The sequence below is a fragment of the Trachurus japonicus genome, chromosome 24 (genome assembly GCF_045865225.1).
Source record: "Trachurus japonicus isolate A0001 chromosome 24, Traja_1.0".
NCBI lineage: Eukaryota > Metazoa > Chordata > Actinopteri > Carangiformes > Carangidae > Trachurus > Trachurus japonicus.
In genome coordinates this window covers 19,086,336-19,102,692 of record NC_140930.1, presented here as the reverse complement: position 1 = coordinate 19,102,692, position 16,357 = coordinate 19,086,336, and the positions used below count along the sequence as shown (strand labels likewise).

The window sequence follows — 16,357 nt, the reverse complement described above, 5'->3', positions numbered from 1 at the left end:
CTCCATGCTGTATCTCATTAAGCAAAGTCACACTGACTTACCCTACTGTCACCTTTCTCTATGTGTGTGCGTGTGTGTGTATTTGCACAAAATAAACGCTGAGATAGAGCGGGGACGCTATGGTTTGGCGAGCCGTGTGTTGCTATGCAACCATGACATACCCATGAAAACTGGTCATTTCTGAACCCCACACTGTGCAAGTTAATAATATTTGGCCCCTGTTTTATCTCTGTTTAAAAGCACATACCCTCCTTAATAGAGAGGAAGATATAAGAATTACAAGGCAGAGCTGTAGCCTAAAGTCACAGGCGTGCACGCACTCACACTCACACACACACGCTGCAACCTCTATAATGTAACTTCCCTTCCACTGGCGCAGGATGCGATTGTATCCTTGGAGATAGATAAAAAGGATATAAGAACCAGGAAAGGGCAGATGGGTAGAGAAAGATAGATAGACGGAGCCTTGTAGGCTCTGTTTGGCCATACTGTGCTCATTTATCAATGTAGGAGACCAGCGGCGGGGAATAAAAGTGGACCGTGGAAGAATCCACCACAGGCACCTTGACCTTCCATGAGGACAGCAAATTACACACTGTGCAGATGAAAATGTGTCAATACCCTACCCCTAGAAAAAGCAGTGGTGGGAATATCTGTTTAAAATGAACACATTAATTAACTTCTGCCCTTCCATACAACAATATTCAAGTCTTCTGACAGAGCTCCATGAATTTCCTTCAACTTCCTCCAGCTCTTCCAGGTGCTCCCCCCCAAGGCCTGCTGGGAGATCCAACCCTGCTCCATGTCCCGGGCCTACCTTAGAGTTTCCTCCTAACTGTTCATGCCCATAAAACAGAGAAAAAGAATGAGCTAAGGGGCATCCCCACTAAACGCCCAAATTAGCACACTGGAAAAGCCTCATGCTGCGACATACTGCTTTGAATTGCCATAACTGGTGCCTCTCACCTTTGATCAGTTGGGAATAACAGTGGCCATGTGCTTCATATTTTAAGAGACAGCTGTGATCCTACACCTGACACCTAGACTGACTCACACTCAGCTGCTGACTACTACACTTTAGAGATCACAGTGAAGCCAGAAGAATTTCGTCATCTACAAAAAAAAGCAGTCATACCGCTCAGATGTTACACACCAGGCACCTTTCAGCTGGGCCTTGATATCCTGCACATGAATACGAGTGTCACACCTCATGAATGTATGATGCTTGCATCACAAATATTAGGAATGAATGACATTTTACATGAATATCAATATCAATAACCTTCCCTGATCTACCCTGTGTATAAATATTACAAACAGGAGAGGTGAGAAGGGGCAGCCCTGTCGGAGTCCAATGCCGATGCTGACTGTGCTCGACTTAATGCCAAGCTTATCAACGTCTCGCATAGATCATACAGGGGATCAACCAAAGGACTCACCCAGCACCAGCATACAGAATACTCTGAGTGAAGAGATTATTCTTTAGAGAGTTTTCAGGTTGATTTCTTAAAGTTTACCATCCTGAATATCCAGAGACACCAAAAGAAATTCATGATATAGCTACATCTGTCGTTACTCCTTGCCAATCCCTTGGAAACCTGCCACACGCCTGAGTTGTCACTTGACTGCAGACTTGCCCAGTCTTGATATTCCTGGATCTTGGGCGCCCACCTGGTAGAAATCATACTATCTATGAGCTAAGGCAGAGTCCATACTGCAGTGGCCTGGGTTAGAGTGGCTTCTCTCTCTCCACCGAGTTTCCCCTCTGTTACTGTTAGTATAATAAATAAGCAGAAAAGTCGAAAACAAATCTTTTTTTTTTTTTTTTTAAGAAAAAATGAAATTCCTAGATGTCGAACTCTTGAGTGAGACTCCTTTTCTGCGAGTGTCAACAAGCGTATTCTTGTGTTGCCTCTACGACCAGCAGCAGTCTCATTCAGATTACTGTTTGCAGCTGCGATTAAAATGAGAGTTTTGAACAGTATCTGTGTTGATTCCGTGGGGGAAAAGGTGAGAGTTGTGCCTGTTGAGAAATAAAATCAATTTTGCAAAGAAAACAATGAGATAAAAGGACAAATTGAACTGAAAATAATTTGAAAACACACACACACAGGCACACACAACCAACCAAGTGCCATTTCCAGGTTGAGATTCTCAGCGCTTTTTTATTAGAAGAGAGAAAAACAAGCAAGAGGGAGCAGGGCAGTGGAGAGGGTGAGCGGGTTCAGGCCAGTGTTGCCCTCTGGGTTAATACCTGCAGAGGAACTTCATTCACTAAACTTTGCACTTCCTCCGCCACACCACACTTCTTTCACTCTGTTTTTCCTTTTTCTTCAGTCTTCTTTTGCTTTTCCCCCTCCCACATCTTGTCCTATGCCATTTTCCTCCTACATTATTATTGGTGTGTCTCTTTTTGTTTTTTAGAATGTTTGAAAGTTTGTTTTCCAAGGCTATGCATCATGTATATTATAAATTGAATTATATTAGTCTACCTCTATACTGTTCGCTTTCTTTCTGTCTTTTTTCCCTATGCAGTATTTCCCCCTGTCGACTCTACCACTCACCATCACTCTTGTTTTGTTTCTCAATTCCAGGAGCAGCTTCGGGGTTACAGTCAACTTTATGATTTGTCACGATCCGAGAGGTCAAAAGTACAAGAGCTGGCTGTAACCATGGCAACTGATGGGCATCCTCTGGAGAGCATCGGAAAGCTTCTGAGCGTGGCTGTCGAACCCCTGGATCTGTCTGTCAAAACTGTGCTTCGTGATGCAGTTGTGAGAGTCGTGGCCGCACTCAGGTACGATCTACCACCTCTCTCTCTGTCTATCATGCACACAATAGAAATCAACATTTCTGATGGTGAACAGTCTTGTCACCACTAAATAACTCCCCTTTGGTTCTGCTGAGCATGCACAATGACACACAGTGCAGCTTCTCTGCTGAAAAATACCGTATGCTTCTTTGGCTTTGTTGCTACAAGTTAGCTAAGAGGTTTGCTTTTGGTTTCTTGTCTGTGCCCTACCTATGGAAATGGAGCCAGGGGGTAATTAGCTCAGCTTAGCAGAATTACTAAAAGCAGGAGGAAACAGCAAGCCTTGCATTTGTCCACTCTTGAAAAAATAAACCTGCTAACACCTTCAAAGCTCAATAATTAACTAGGTAACAAGTTGATCAGTACACACAGAACTAAACATATCAGTAACAATTTAATTTACAGGCCATTAATTATATGATAATGTCAAGAAAAAGCCAAGAAATAACAATTAATTCTCTAGAAATAATGGTCAGTTTCATAGCAATGTCGAGAAATATAGCCAAGAAATAATTGATTGCATAGAAATAGTCCAGAAATATCGGTCAATTGCAAGGACTATGCAAAAAATCTTGCTTTTCCCGAAATATTCAAAGCATGAAAAGCATGTGTAATTTTTTACCTAAAAACATGACATTACTATGAAATTTATTCTAGGCTATTTCTTGACATTAGTACAAAATCAGTTGTTATTTCTTGGCTATTTCTTGACATTATCACATAATCAACAGCCTGTAAAGTAAAGGGTTACCGAAATATCTCAAGATCAATAAGTCGCTGCTTCAGTCGAGGCGCTCCCAAGTCAACTCGCATTTTGTGTGTCAACTCCCAACGTTTTATTTCCCTTAGCGGGCTCACAGTGGACACTGGTGCTCCTGTGTGCATTGCGAGCCTGCTAAAAAAACCTTGATGGAAGTAGAGACAGGTGATGGAAACAGAGGGCAGCGTGAGGCAGGGCGCCGCAGCTCGTTTCTGTTGGCTGCTCCGATACTCTTAGCACTGGTGTCCATCTGACAGCGCTGTCAGTAGCACGGCAGAAGACACACTCTGCTGTGTGGTGGGATTTCATAACAGAGCCACAACCAAGATGCCATCTCCTTCTCCTTCTTCGCACTGTGTGGAAATTGGATGTTTTCACATCCCCGATTGCTGAACAAACACATGAAATCATGACTAAAACATGAAACACATGTGCAGAATTAGGAGGCTGAACAGTCATTGCAAATCCGGGGAGGTGAATGATGTATTGTATTTCTACTATTTGTAGATGAGGTGTAATAAAGAAAAGATAACAGTAATAACGTCGAGTGTTCATAAAAACGCAAAGTATAGATAAGAATAACATGAATCAACGAGCAACGAGCACCTGAACAGCTTACACAGTGAAGATGGCTCAGACATCTCCTGCTTTATATTCTACACATGCCTCTGCTGCTAGTCTTTACTTTTGTGGATATCACAGTTGTTTTCACTGGGTTATAAATCATGGATGGTGTTGCACAATGGTAGGCCCCAATGTAAGCCCTGAGTTGTTCAGAAATCATTTAATAAAAGGGCACTGGTAGAAAAAACAAAACAAAAAGAAAAGGTTTGTGCAGTGCGTGCTACCGGTGATACCACCCACTGTGGCAAGCATATCAAAGGTAAGAAAACCAGGTTGTCAGGTTAGTACATGTAAATTGCCTTTTTCCCTTATTTTAATCTCCTTTGCAGCCTGTCAAACAACATTATCATCTGCACCCCCCCTCTTCCATACCTGTCAGATTATATGCATAGGTATGTAGAGGCTGTATTTTTAAGTCAGATTAAGAGAAGTATCTATATCCACATCAAACGGCTCAGGCTCAGGGATTCATATTCTAAAACACTGAGGGGCACCCAAACACACCACCTACTACCTGATCTGTGTTGGTTATCTGGAAATATTGTGTGTGTGTGTGTGTATTGGTCCACTTTGGGCCCAGCGTGTTGGTGGGGAAAACAGTGTCAAAACAAATGCCTGAAGTGTTGAATTCAATCTACAGCAGCTGCATGTGGGAGTTGGGCTCGCAGCATTTTATTGGTGTCTTCCTGCTCCCTGCTTTCAAAAGGAATGGAGAAATGATTCGTCCATGTGTGACGTGTGAGGAGCCGCTTGTTTTTTGTTTTTTTTTACGAAGGGAAGCAAGTCGCTTTCCTTTAACATACATAACCTAAATGCAAATTTTACCACACACAAAAAAAAGCATACATGAGATTAAATGCGAGGCTTCTTTTCACAGCAGTGTGTTTGTCCTTCATGCCCTCCTATGCTAATACTAACAGACACATGAGTGAGGTTTTTACAGAGAAGGGCCTAGATATCATCGGGCCATCTGATTGGCTTGACAAATGAGTGCCAATTGCCTTGATTATATTCCTGCCTCATTTCCTGCTTCTTTAAGGATGCTCAATGGTGCATGGCGCAGATACTGTAGGTGTTACACACAAACTTACACACATACTAGAAAACGCCCGTGCACTCGCTCACATAGACACTCACATTTGTAGTCAAGCAGACATGTGGCCACTCTCCCTAATGAACACACAAACACGGACACTCTTTCCCTGCGCGCGCTCACACTCGTCCCCTGTCTCTGATATATTATCTTCCTATAATTAATGCAGCCTGATACAGCTGTTCTCTTGCAGATCTCACTCAGCTCCCACACCAACGCACACACTCGGTCTGTGCCCATGCGTTTGTGCGCGTGTGTGTACCTTGTGTATTCACTGGAGTTCTTTCTTTCTGTGGAACGTGTCACTCAGTGTTTTCTTGCATATTCATATGCAAGCATTCAAGTGTGACTCTGTGTGTGCGCGGATCCCCTTGTTTGTGTGCGTCCGTTGTTTCAGGGCTTTCTCGAAGCATTGCGTTTGGCAGGTATGAATGAGCCGGTCTTGTTTTTGTCTCTCTCTCTCTAAGCCTTCAGTCTGGTACAGCAGGCATACCTGAGCCTCGCACTAATGGCCGTCTTTTGTAACTGTCATAACTATTCTGTGTTTGTGCGCCTTTGAAGAGAAAATGTAAGTGGTAAAACGCAATAAAGAAAACGCTGTGTCGTCTTTTCTGCCTCGTGCTACATCATTTGTATGTCGCGCGCATGCATATGTGTACCCTGTATGTGTGTGTGCGTGTGTGCACATGTGATGCTCGGTGAAAATCTGTGTGTTTACTTGTGTGTGTGTACGCGCACAAGCCCAGGAGCAAAGTGGAGTTGAGTCGAGGGAAATCACCCTTTTTCCCCCTTTCTGTCTTTGTGAAAAATGGCCCTTCTCTTGCAACATACACACACAAACACACACAAACACACACACTGCAGCAGAAGCTCACAGCCACACTAGGAAATATACTAATGACGCTGCAGAAAGATCACATATTACCTTTTCATGCTCACCTACTATTAACTGCCATTAAAACTCTCCTGCTTTGTATTTGGAAAGCGTTTTTCTTTTTTTTCTTTTCTAAACCTTTTTTTTTTCATCATCGCTAAATGATTAAATTATAATATATCTATTCTGGTGAATTTCTCCGACATGCTCACAGAGCCCATGAGCTTATTATGTTGGAGACAGGTTTAAATGTTTTTCTGTTGCTTTATGTCTCCAGGACTTTAAATAACTTCATGATGATTAATTTTTACAAAGCTGTATTTGCCTCAGACACTTGCTGCCAAAAACTTTTTCTTTTTTTTTTTTGACTCCGAAACACTGTCCCCGAGAAGGAAGCCTTTGATTTCTCTCTTCTCGCAGTTCCCTCGACATTGTGGTAATTTGAAAATCTTATCTTAATTAGCGTATTATGTAAGATGATTGTTGTGATGTGGTTTGTTTTTCAGCGGGGACCCAGACGCCCTGACAAATTACTCACAACCCCTGAGGGTCCTGGAGGCCATGGTGACCGCTGTGCACAACAACGTCCAGAGTGGGTAGGTTATCTACATCTACACAAACACACACACACACTCACAAATGATAAACACTCTCACTATACTTACAGACTTTCTCTTGGCGGTGTTCATTGTTTTCATTGAACAAAAGTGTCCTCATAGAGCAGAATAATTCAGATAATTTGATCTCAAGCACATGTGAATCATCTGAATGCGTCATCACGCAGGCTTCTTCCTTCACACTTTCCTTCTTTTCTGCTCCGTTCAAGGCCGGAGATTGAGACCTGCTGAGTGTCAAATATCAGTAAAATGTCTCCTCGATAGTCGAATCAATAAAGAGATATGCGCCAAACTGTTTGCTGGCTCTTTTCCCCTTTTTTGAGAAGACAACATTTTGACACAGCACCCGTCCCTGCTCTTTGTGATCATTAGCCAAACAAATCAAAGTAAAACAATGGATCTGTAACAGAACAGCCTCTGATCATCTACCTTTACTGTAGTTATGCACACAGCGACGCCACCTAAGCTTCTTCTCTTTGCTGTTTGAATTAGCGCTGCAACAAATTGTTGCCATTATTGATTATAACTTAGTTTACTCTCTCGATTCATCATTGAGTACAGTAAAAAGGTTGAAGCCTGCCCATCGCGGTTTTCTAAAGCTCAAGGTGACATCTTCAAATCTTTTATCTGGTCCAACCAGCTGCCCAGATACAGAGAATATTCTGGTTCATATCATAAATTGCAACGATGCAGTGAATGTTTTTTTGTTTTTTTTGCATGAAAATTGATCGAAGCTTCTCAGTTGTAGTCTGGAGGGTTTACTGGAACAATAACAGTGTTAAAGACAAAACGCAATTTGTTTGAATTGGTTTTGATTAAGTTTGGATTAGTGTTTCTCAAATTGTGTCTACAGTACATTGTATTTTGAACACGGTGGATGTCTTTTTGTGAAAAGTTTTTCATTGTAATTGTTATGGTGGTAAATCCTTTGTGTAATTTTTCAGCTTCAACAAAATATGAGTGAAACAAACTTCATTTAGATGAGACCTTCAGTTTTTTTTTTTGTTTTTTTTGTAATAACCTCTCCACCTCGCCTCTCCATCTCTGTCTCCTTATCTCCCACTCACTCCACCTGTCACCTATCGCTCCTCTTTACCCTCCTCCCCCAGCGACAGCGCGGTGACTTCAGACGACCTCCTGGCGTGGCTGCGTCCGTTCTGCGGAGACTCGTCGCTGCCCGTGCGGCCTCGGATTGATGTGCTGCAGATCCTGGAGAGTAACTTCAGCCTGCGAGACAGCGACGTCCGTCTGCTGCTGCTCTACAGAACTCAGGCTGTTCTCAAAGACAGAGAGGTAACACGCACAGATGCTCTCACACATGCAGCTATGACTCATCGGGCCCCCACTTGAGAAACAACTTTCATCCCAGGCGCTCCCAAACACTGGTACTTGATCTGGAGGAGGCTACAGATGTCTGGGTACATATAGATATATATATATATATATTTAGTTTCTTTGCTCCAAGGTCATAACATCAAATGCTGCGCCATAAAATTTTGAACAGCTACTAGCAATTGATGAGTGGAGAGAGGACTTCAGGGGAGGGAGAATGGAGTAGAAATGAGGTAGTGTTGACGTGAAGAGGTGGATCAATTACTCACTCACCCCATTAGGAAACACGCAAATGTTGAGATACATTCCTATTATGTAACAATAAGGGGCCTTAGGCTGTAAAAAAAAAAAAAAGGTCAGTGTGGTTCTGAGAGGATAAGTAAGATGTAGTTAATGTCAGTTTAAAATATAAATGTAAAGGAGCTGAGATGATGATTGGTTTTCATTAGAAATGGCCGACTACCAGCAGGTGTTTCACAGTTCTCTATTCAAATTTTTAAGAAATGAGTTAATACTTTTTCTCAGAGTAGGATTCACTCTTGCCTTTTTTGTGTTATCTTATAAGAAACATTTCTTTCTCTGTTGCCACAGTCGTGGCAGACCGCTACACAAAAAATAGTTGTATATTTATAGAACCAGGAGAAAGTAAACAAATCTGTGTTCTTGGAAAATCTGATTCAAAATTTCATTTGTGCATCTAAAATGAAAAGATTCTGAGGATAGATACAGTATGCTGTATGTATGAGAAATCAAGGCCATGGATAAGAAGCCTCTCCGGTTTAGGATAACAAGACTATAACATGGCAACAGGCCAATACAAAGAGAAAGACGACATCATTATGTCCCAGTGATAATGTAAGTGTCCAGGCAATGGCGACCTGTCCTCCTCACGTCTAACTAGTGGAAATAGATAAATTAAGACTGTCACACACACTTCCTAAATGTTTGCACATGCGTGTATCTGTTGGTGTGGATCTGCCTGAGCCCTCCTCCCTCTCTGGTGTAACCCACCATCGAGTGGATAGTCATTAAGCTTCCTGACTGACTAATTAATGACTCGAGCTGGTTAATTAATGTGTAAATGTATGCGCACAGCCCAGGGCCATTGTCAGCGCAGGTAGACAGGTGTGTGGGCCCGGACTCTTTAACTAATTGGGTGCACTACCGACATTTGGCAGGCTCTGGCGATACACACACACACGCACACACACACACACACACACACACCTACAGGCGGACACACACATGCACTTTCAAGGGAGTGTACACCCAAGGGATCAGTTAATTAATCTTGTAAGAGAAGTCTTGCTGTAAGAGCGAGACTCATTTCAGATGAAGTGCCACTTTCTCTCGTCTCTCCCTAAGGCAACCGAGAGGCCTTTAAATGTGTGAACAGGGGGTTTTGTAGCCAAATGTCTCATTTAACTTTGATTAGTCTAAAAAAAAAAAAAAAAAAAATTGTTTGCATAGATTTTTCATGTCCACATCTGTACCGACATAAACGCAAAGCTATACGCACAAACACATTCACGTGTGTTCACTCTTTGATTTATAACACTCTGTCTCCTAATTGGAGCGACACACACACACATTGTTTCCACTGGCTGTTGCCCGGCTGAAGGCTGTGGTACAGTAATCATTGTTGGCTCGGCTGACACCATCCGCAAACAGAGCTGGTACTGATGGCTGCATGTTGGTTCCCTGAAGCCACGCCAGAGACTCACTACGGCCCCTCTCTGACCTCATCATGTTGGCTTATTGCCGGATACACAGGGGGAGGAGGAGGAGGAGGAGGAGGAGGAGGAGGAGGAGGAGGAGGAGGAGGAGGAGGAGGAGGAGGAGGAGGAGGAGGAGGAAGTGGTGAATGAAAAAAGTCGGATACAAGAGTGAGAGGCAAAGAGGGAAGGAAAGAAGTTAGTATTGTTCCCCCTTCATCCCCTTGCTCCCTTAACTAATCAGCACAAGTCCTTTCTTACTGTGTCCCACATGTTGCCCCAGACACACACACACACACACACATATTCACACAAAACAACTATAGCCATCCTTCACCCGCACACTTAGCCCTCCTGTGCAGGGCGCATTTGCTTATGCACACTCACACAAACAGACTGCCTGCTGTGATTTCCATGACAACCGTGCTGTCAAGCCACGGTTTTGAGAGCGATGCTGATACCAGTAGTATGTTTAAGCCGGAGTTTCTCTCATGATTCTGTTTCCGCCACCGTCTGTTTGCTGTTCTGTCAAAGGCGTCTGATTAGTGATCAAAGGCAGCTGCAAAATAGTTATATTCCCCCTCACACACCCACAGCGACACACGCACACACAGAGCTGCGCAAAAGTTCCTGCATTTACAGACACACATACACAGAAATACTTCATATTTATATATATACAGTATATGCGCCGTGTGTATATTTTGATGCAGAGAACAGATGTAACCGAACAACAAGGTTGAAGAAAATGTCACTTTGATCTTAAAGATCAATCCCTCGTCTCTTCATCCTCCCTTTATCTTGCTGTGTGCAAAGTGTGTAGCTTCACCTCTCTACCCTGGCTCTCTTTCCTCAAAAACCAACAATACTGAAAAGCTACTGATGAATCAAAGGATGAAAGTAAAAACTTACATCACAGAGTTCCCAGACCTCGTAAGTCTTTATTTAATTGAAGCCGTTTATTCATTTGCAAATTAAAAGACAGGAAAAATAAGTATTTTGGAAACAGCGATTTCACGAGTGAACATAAAACAAAATGAGTTTATTGATAGAGTGTGAGAAAACGAAACAGGGTTGAATCCACAAGCTTTTGTTTAATCGTGTAATTATTCAGGATCAAAATAGCTTCATAATATGCTTGGTCACTAGACATTGATAAATCACAGACATTAGGCCAGACGTATGCTGTATTCAACAGTCTCCTTTAATTCCTCTTAAAGTCAGGCTCAAGATTGATGTAGAAATATGGATGTTGTTTACTTTACAACAATGGGACTGATTAAAAGTAAGGAGTTGGGTCTCGGAAAATACACTCTGGCTTTTGGGGGAAACCACAGCTAGAAACAATAATGTCACAGTGGTGCTCTGTCACATCGAGCCATTTACTGCCTCTGACCTGTGACCGCTGAACACTTTCAGGATAGTTCAACATTTTTTTGGAAATAACTCTCATAACTAATTATGAAGCGTGTTATCTTAGTTTAGCTTATCTTGGCATAATTAGCCTGACTTTACCCGAAATTCTCCAACCACCACCTTCTAAAGGTCATTAATTCACTTTTTTTTGAACATCTCATTTGTTTTGGCCGGTTTCCTTTATCAATCCGATATCATCAAGAAGAGCCAGGTGACGTGTTTCCCTCGGCCAGGCTGAGCTCACTGTCTGCTGGCAGCGCCTTTAAGTTTACCACACAGAGAGACCAGAGTGGTATCAATCTTCTTGTCTAACGCTCAGCTAGAAAGCAGATAAGAGCTTCTCTCAGAATGTCAAACTATTCCTTTCAAGTTCAAGCGAATTACCTTATAAATTGAAAGCTTGCTAATGCTATTATAACTTTATCTGATGGGTTGCAGCTTGTGTAGCGTGCACCCTGCACTGTACGCTAAATTTGTATTTGTTAGGTTCTTGCTCGCTGCTCTTCATTTTCATCTGATGAGCTGCCAGCAGGCTCTTAGATCTCTTTTTTTTGGGGCACTTTAGTTTTTATTGAGAATTTTTCCTTTTATACCGATGTAAAACCAAAGTTTATACAGGTAAATACAAAAATAAATAAAAACACATGGGAGGTAGTGTCTTAGCAATTTGTCCATATTCCCATTTTCTTTTACTCAATCAAGTCTTGTGCTTTGTCGCTGTTCGGTATTGTTCATCTTATCCATTTGTTTTCGAACTGTAGTCTTAGGTGGTGCATCATTTTTTCCATTATGTAGATTTCCTCTTCAATCTGTGTCCATTGAGGCTCTTAGATTTCTGACCACAGAAATAAAGTCAAACTACCTTGTTTAAAAATAATGAATAAAAGTGACATTCACATGTTTTCTAATTACAAAATAACACGCACCAGCCCTAACGCATATTCATTGTCAGATTTGAATTTAAGGTACAGTATCTGTGCATATCACAACACATGTACCTCAAAGGTTGAAGCAGCTACAGCTTTCTCCTTGTTTTCCTGTCTCCTGATAACCAGGTTGCGTGTGCTTCAGGCGTCATTGTATATTCCTACAGATCTGATTCACTCGCTGTGTAAACCTCCATCCTTGCCTCATTGCCTCGTGTGCGCGTCTTTGACAATATGTCAAGAAACCCTCTGATCCGATGTGTTCGGATCTGAAACGTCTCTCCGCAATGGCTGTCCAAGTCTTCTCCTCCCCCACTTACACGTCTATGCATTACTGTGTCGCACACACTCACCAGCTCCAGCTCCAGCTCCAGCTCGCCTCGCCGCGATAGGAGCAGACGAATGCCGTTAATGATGAATGCTGTTTAGCCCGGTGGTGTCCAGACTGGGTCAGGCCAGGCCGTGTCAGTGGAAAGGCCACTACATGATTCACAGCCCGCCGCTTCACACACATTCATCCACACACACACACACACTCAGTGATGATGGATCAGAAGGAAACACAGAGAGAGAAAATCAGAGAGAGGAGCGAGATAATGATGGATCAGACACATCAAGAGAGAGAAAGATTCAGAGATGATATTGAAACAGAAAAAGGGAACAATAGGCCACTTGCCATTCCAATACATCATCTTTGTCCCCTCTTACTGCATCCCAGCACACTCATGCACACACACACACAGAGAGAGACACCCTAGAAAGGGGAGGTATTAATGAGCCCATTGAAATGCTGACATTTAGGTAGCGGGGGATGAGAGGACGAGAGGGTGTGAGAGGTGAAGTCAGGGATAGATTTTGTGACTTCATTCTGAATGATTAGTCATAACAGCAGGGCGTCCAAATGTCACCACTGTCAAAACTGGACAATCTGTTTTGTCAGTGCGCATGTCTGCATTTGTAAACTGTGTGTTTGGCCTTTATGTCATTAATAACAATATACTTAGGGTTATTTCTTTATGGTATGTCACAGGCAAAGAGGTGACAACCGATAGCAGAACATGTGTGGGTGCATGTGCTTAAACTGCATGTTTGTGTATGTACATAGATGCTGGTTAATGTAATGACCTCTCCTGTGCCGTAGACTTGATGTTATTGTGTGAAGGTGATAATTACCGTGCTAAATCCCACGGCGGTGCTAACGTTAATGCCCTCAACACACACACATTAAAGGAAGGTGAGCCTGGTCATTGCATCAAGGTCTTCACACCTGTGTGCACTCTAAATGTTGCAGAGCATAGAGGAGGGGGAAGGTTGCCCCGCACGTGCGTGTGCATGTGCACAAAAAGTCATCATCCGAGCTCATCAGCAGTGATCGCTGATTCATGCTACAAGTCCCTCTCCCCCTGTCAATGTCATGGATCATTTGCCGTGACACACTGTTTTTGTGTTGTGCTGTTCGGCCTTGCAGTGCACCGTCTATCTAATATGGATGAACTGAGGCGAGCAGAGCAGAGCAGAGCAGAGCAGAGCAGGCTGTGTACTGAAGTTGCTCTCTGTCAGCTTCCAGTCTATAGCCACAGCCCCACCACCACCATGTTAACCCCAGCCAGGCCTTTATTTGGCGTTTCCTCGAGGCATATCTTCATTTTCTTTTCATTTCCACCTTGTCTTGTGCTTTTTTCCCCTCCTCCTCCTGAGCTCTCCTGATGGTTGAGTCGCGTTTTGATTTCGAAGTTGTAGATTTTCAGTTAACTTCAGACAAAAATATCCCATTTATTTCCAAAGGGTGCTGCCCTTTCTTCCGCTTATTGATGATTCTTGTTTCTGATCACGTCTCCGCTTCGGATGAATTTGGTTCCATGCAGAGTCGCACAGGCCCAGGGTAGAGCACTTCCTCGCTTCCTTTCCTGTTTATAGTCATTGTGATACTTTGAAAACCCTGTAATGCTTCTGTTCTTTTTTATACTTTCATAGTGTCTCCATTTGTTGGTGGTCTTGTTTCTCTCTCCACGTTCCACCTTTGTTTCTCTTTCTGTAGAGAGTCAAGATAGTGATGCTCACTATCCACCATTTCTGGACATAGTGTAATGAGGGAGAGTGTATGCACATTGCACGCATACACATGTACAGACAGAATCCCAAACAGATTAGTCCACAGCTGGTAGTTGTGTACAGGTTCTTACAGAGGATATTAAAAGCATTAAAAACTGTGAATATTTGAATTGTAAGTTTGCATTAATTTGCGTATTATGAAGATAAGCCTATAATACGCCTACATTTTCTTTAGGTTTATGACTGTGTGCATTTCCCCTCTTGCTATAATGTAACACATCCCACTCTGATGTGTTTTTAAATATTAAGGCCGTCATTTGAAGAACGCAAAGCCGTGGTGCCAAGATGACGCTCAGCTCTGACACATATAAGTCTGTGAAAGGAGACAAAAAGAGCGGCGCAGATGGATGGTACGCTGTTTTGTTGTTACTACAATATTTGTTTGATATGACAGTAATACAAACATAGACACAAGTGGGAGTGTTGTTGCTTGACAGAACAATGTGTCGCCATTAGGCCCCTGTGGTGCTCCCAGACACACACATACCCACATACACTATGACATTGTCAAATGGAAAAAAGTTGGAAAGAGAAGTTCTGGAGCCAGAACTTCAGGATTCATCACACTGGGGATTGTGTGGTAACTAAGAAAAAAAAGTGGGAGCTTTCCGGAGGTGAAGGCCAGGTGAGGAGAGGAAGCTGTACAGAGGAGCAGAGAAAGATTTGTCTGATGAAAGTGAATGAGCCTGGACTGGAGGGAGAGAGTGATACAAGAACAGAGAGAGAGAGAGCAGAGTCTCTTTCCAACTAGATAAATAATACATGTGATGGGGTTGAGGAATTGAATGGCTGCACCCTAATGCAACAGGTCAGGAGTCACAGTTGTGATGGTCAGGCCCCCTGCAATATCTCCACTTGTTTTGTCAGTTCTTCTCCATCCCACTTGGCTCCTCGTGAAAACTTTATTTATCCTGTGTTTTTAACTCAGAGGCGGGAGAGAAGGGCACAACACTTTGTTCGCTCCGTGGGCTCACCAATGATTCAGTCCAAAAAAAAACAACTACCAGACAGTAGGCAGCACGAAAAAATAAACAATTGAGAGGATGAAGAGAAAGAGGCAGACAAGAGAAGAAATAAGGAGAAAAGAGCTTGAGGGCAGTTGAAGTGATGGGAGTGGGCAGCAAAGAGCCAGAAGGTAGGGAGAAAGATGGTAAAATCAGAGATGGGAGGGGGAGGAGGAGGAGGAGGAGGAGGAGGAGGAGGAGGAGGAGGGGGGGGTGGTGGAGCTCAGCCACCTTAATCTTTTTTGGCAAGTTCTTTGCTGCTCGGTGGCACCAAGTAAAGGCTTTACTCAAACTTGAGATGATTCAGCCTGAGCGTGTGTGTGCGTGTGTGAGCATGTGTGTGCGTGTGTGTGTGTGTGTGTGTGTGTGTGTGTGTGCGTGTGTGTGTGCGCATCCAAGCTTAAACATGACCTCACACCTCCATCTGAGCTCATGTTTAAAATGTGCATAGTTCAAATTTAACATTTAACGCGTTTAACTTATTCACATTGTTATTTTATGTGAGCTCATGTCAGCCCATGATTTGTGTGTGTGTGTGTGTGTGTGTGTGCAATTGCAAATGCAGGTGGTTCAGTATCTTCCCTTCTCCTTGGCCTTTCTCACACTTTGAATATTCATCAGCCTGTATATTAGCATGCATGCATGATGAAGACGAGGTTCGAGCCTCTGCACAAATGGCTTTAATATTAAAATATACTGTAAAGGCTGCTCTTGTGTGTGCGCTTAATATGGATGTCTGGCGCTGAGGCTTCATGTCAAGCAGGTGTGTGTCAAGATGGTTTCAAGCTACGAGCTTGTTCTTTCCTCCTAACCTTGATCAGCTCTTTTTGTTTTTTTTCCTAACCACTCCCCTTCTGTCTTTTGTCTTTGGAGCCCCCCACCACCGCATCTCTTATCTTCTCTCCCTCCAACTCTGCTTCCTCTCTTGAGGCGTGTACCATTATGTATACTCTGGTGTCATATTATACAACGTGTATCCACCATAGACTTCAGGGAGAAAGCGAGAAAAAGCACAACAAATAGAATGAGAGGGTAGAGAAGCTGTATTTGTTTGTCATCGCGCTCATCTTGT

General features: G+C 43.0%; 1 protein-coding gene across 2 annotated transcripts in view; it reads left to right on the top strand.

Annotated features, from left to right (window-relative positions):
• The window catches only part of nbas (NBAS subunit of NRZ tethering complex), a 148,198-nt gene that overhangs the window by 102,064 nt on the left and 29,777 nt on the right, over window positions 1–16,357 (top strand). For both annotated transcript variants that reach the window (XM_085770806.1, XM_085770807.1), the window contains exons 47-49: window positions 2,595–2,797; window positions 6,670–6,759; window positions 7,890–8,073. In XM_085770806.1, the coding sequence (XP_085626932.1) occupies window positions 2,595–2,797; window positions 6,670–6,759; window positions 7,890–8,073 (477 nt within the window). The remainder of the gene's footprint in view (window positions 1–2,594; window positions 2,798–6,669; window positions 6,760–7,889; window positions 8,074–16,357) is intronic.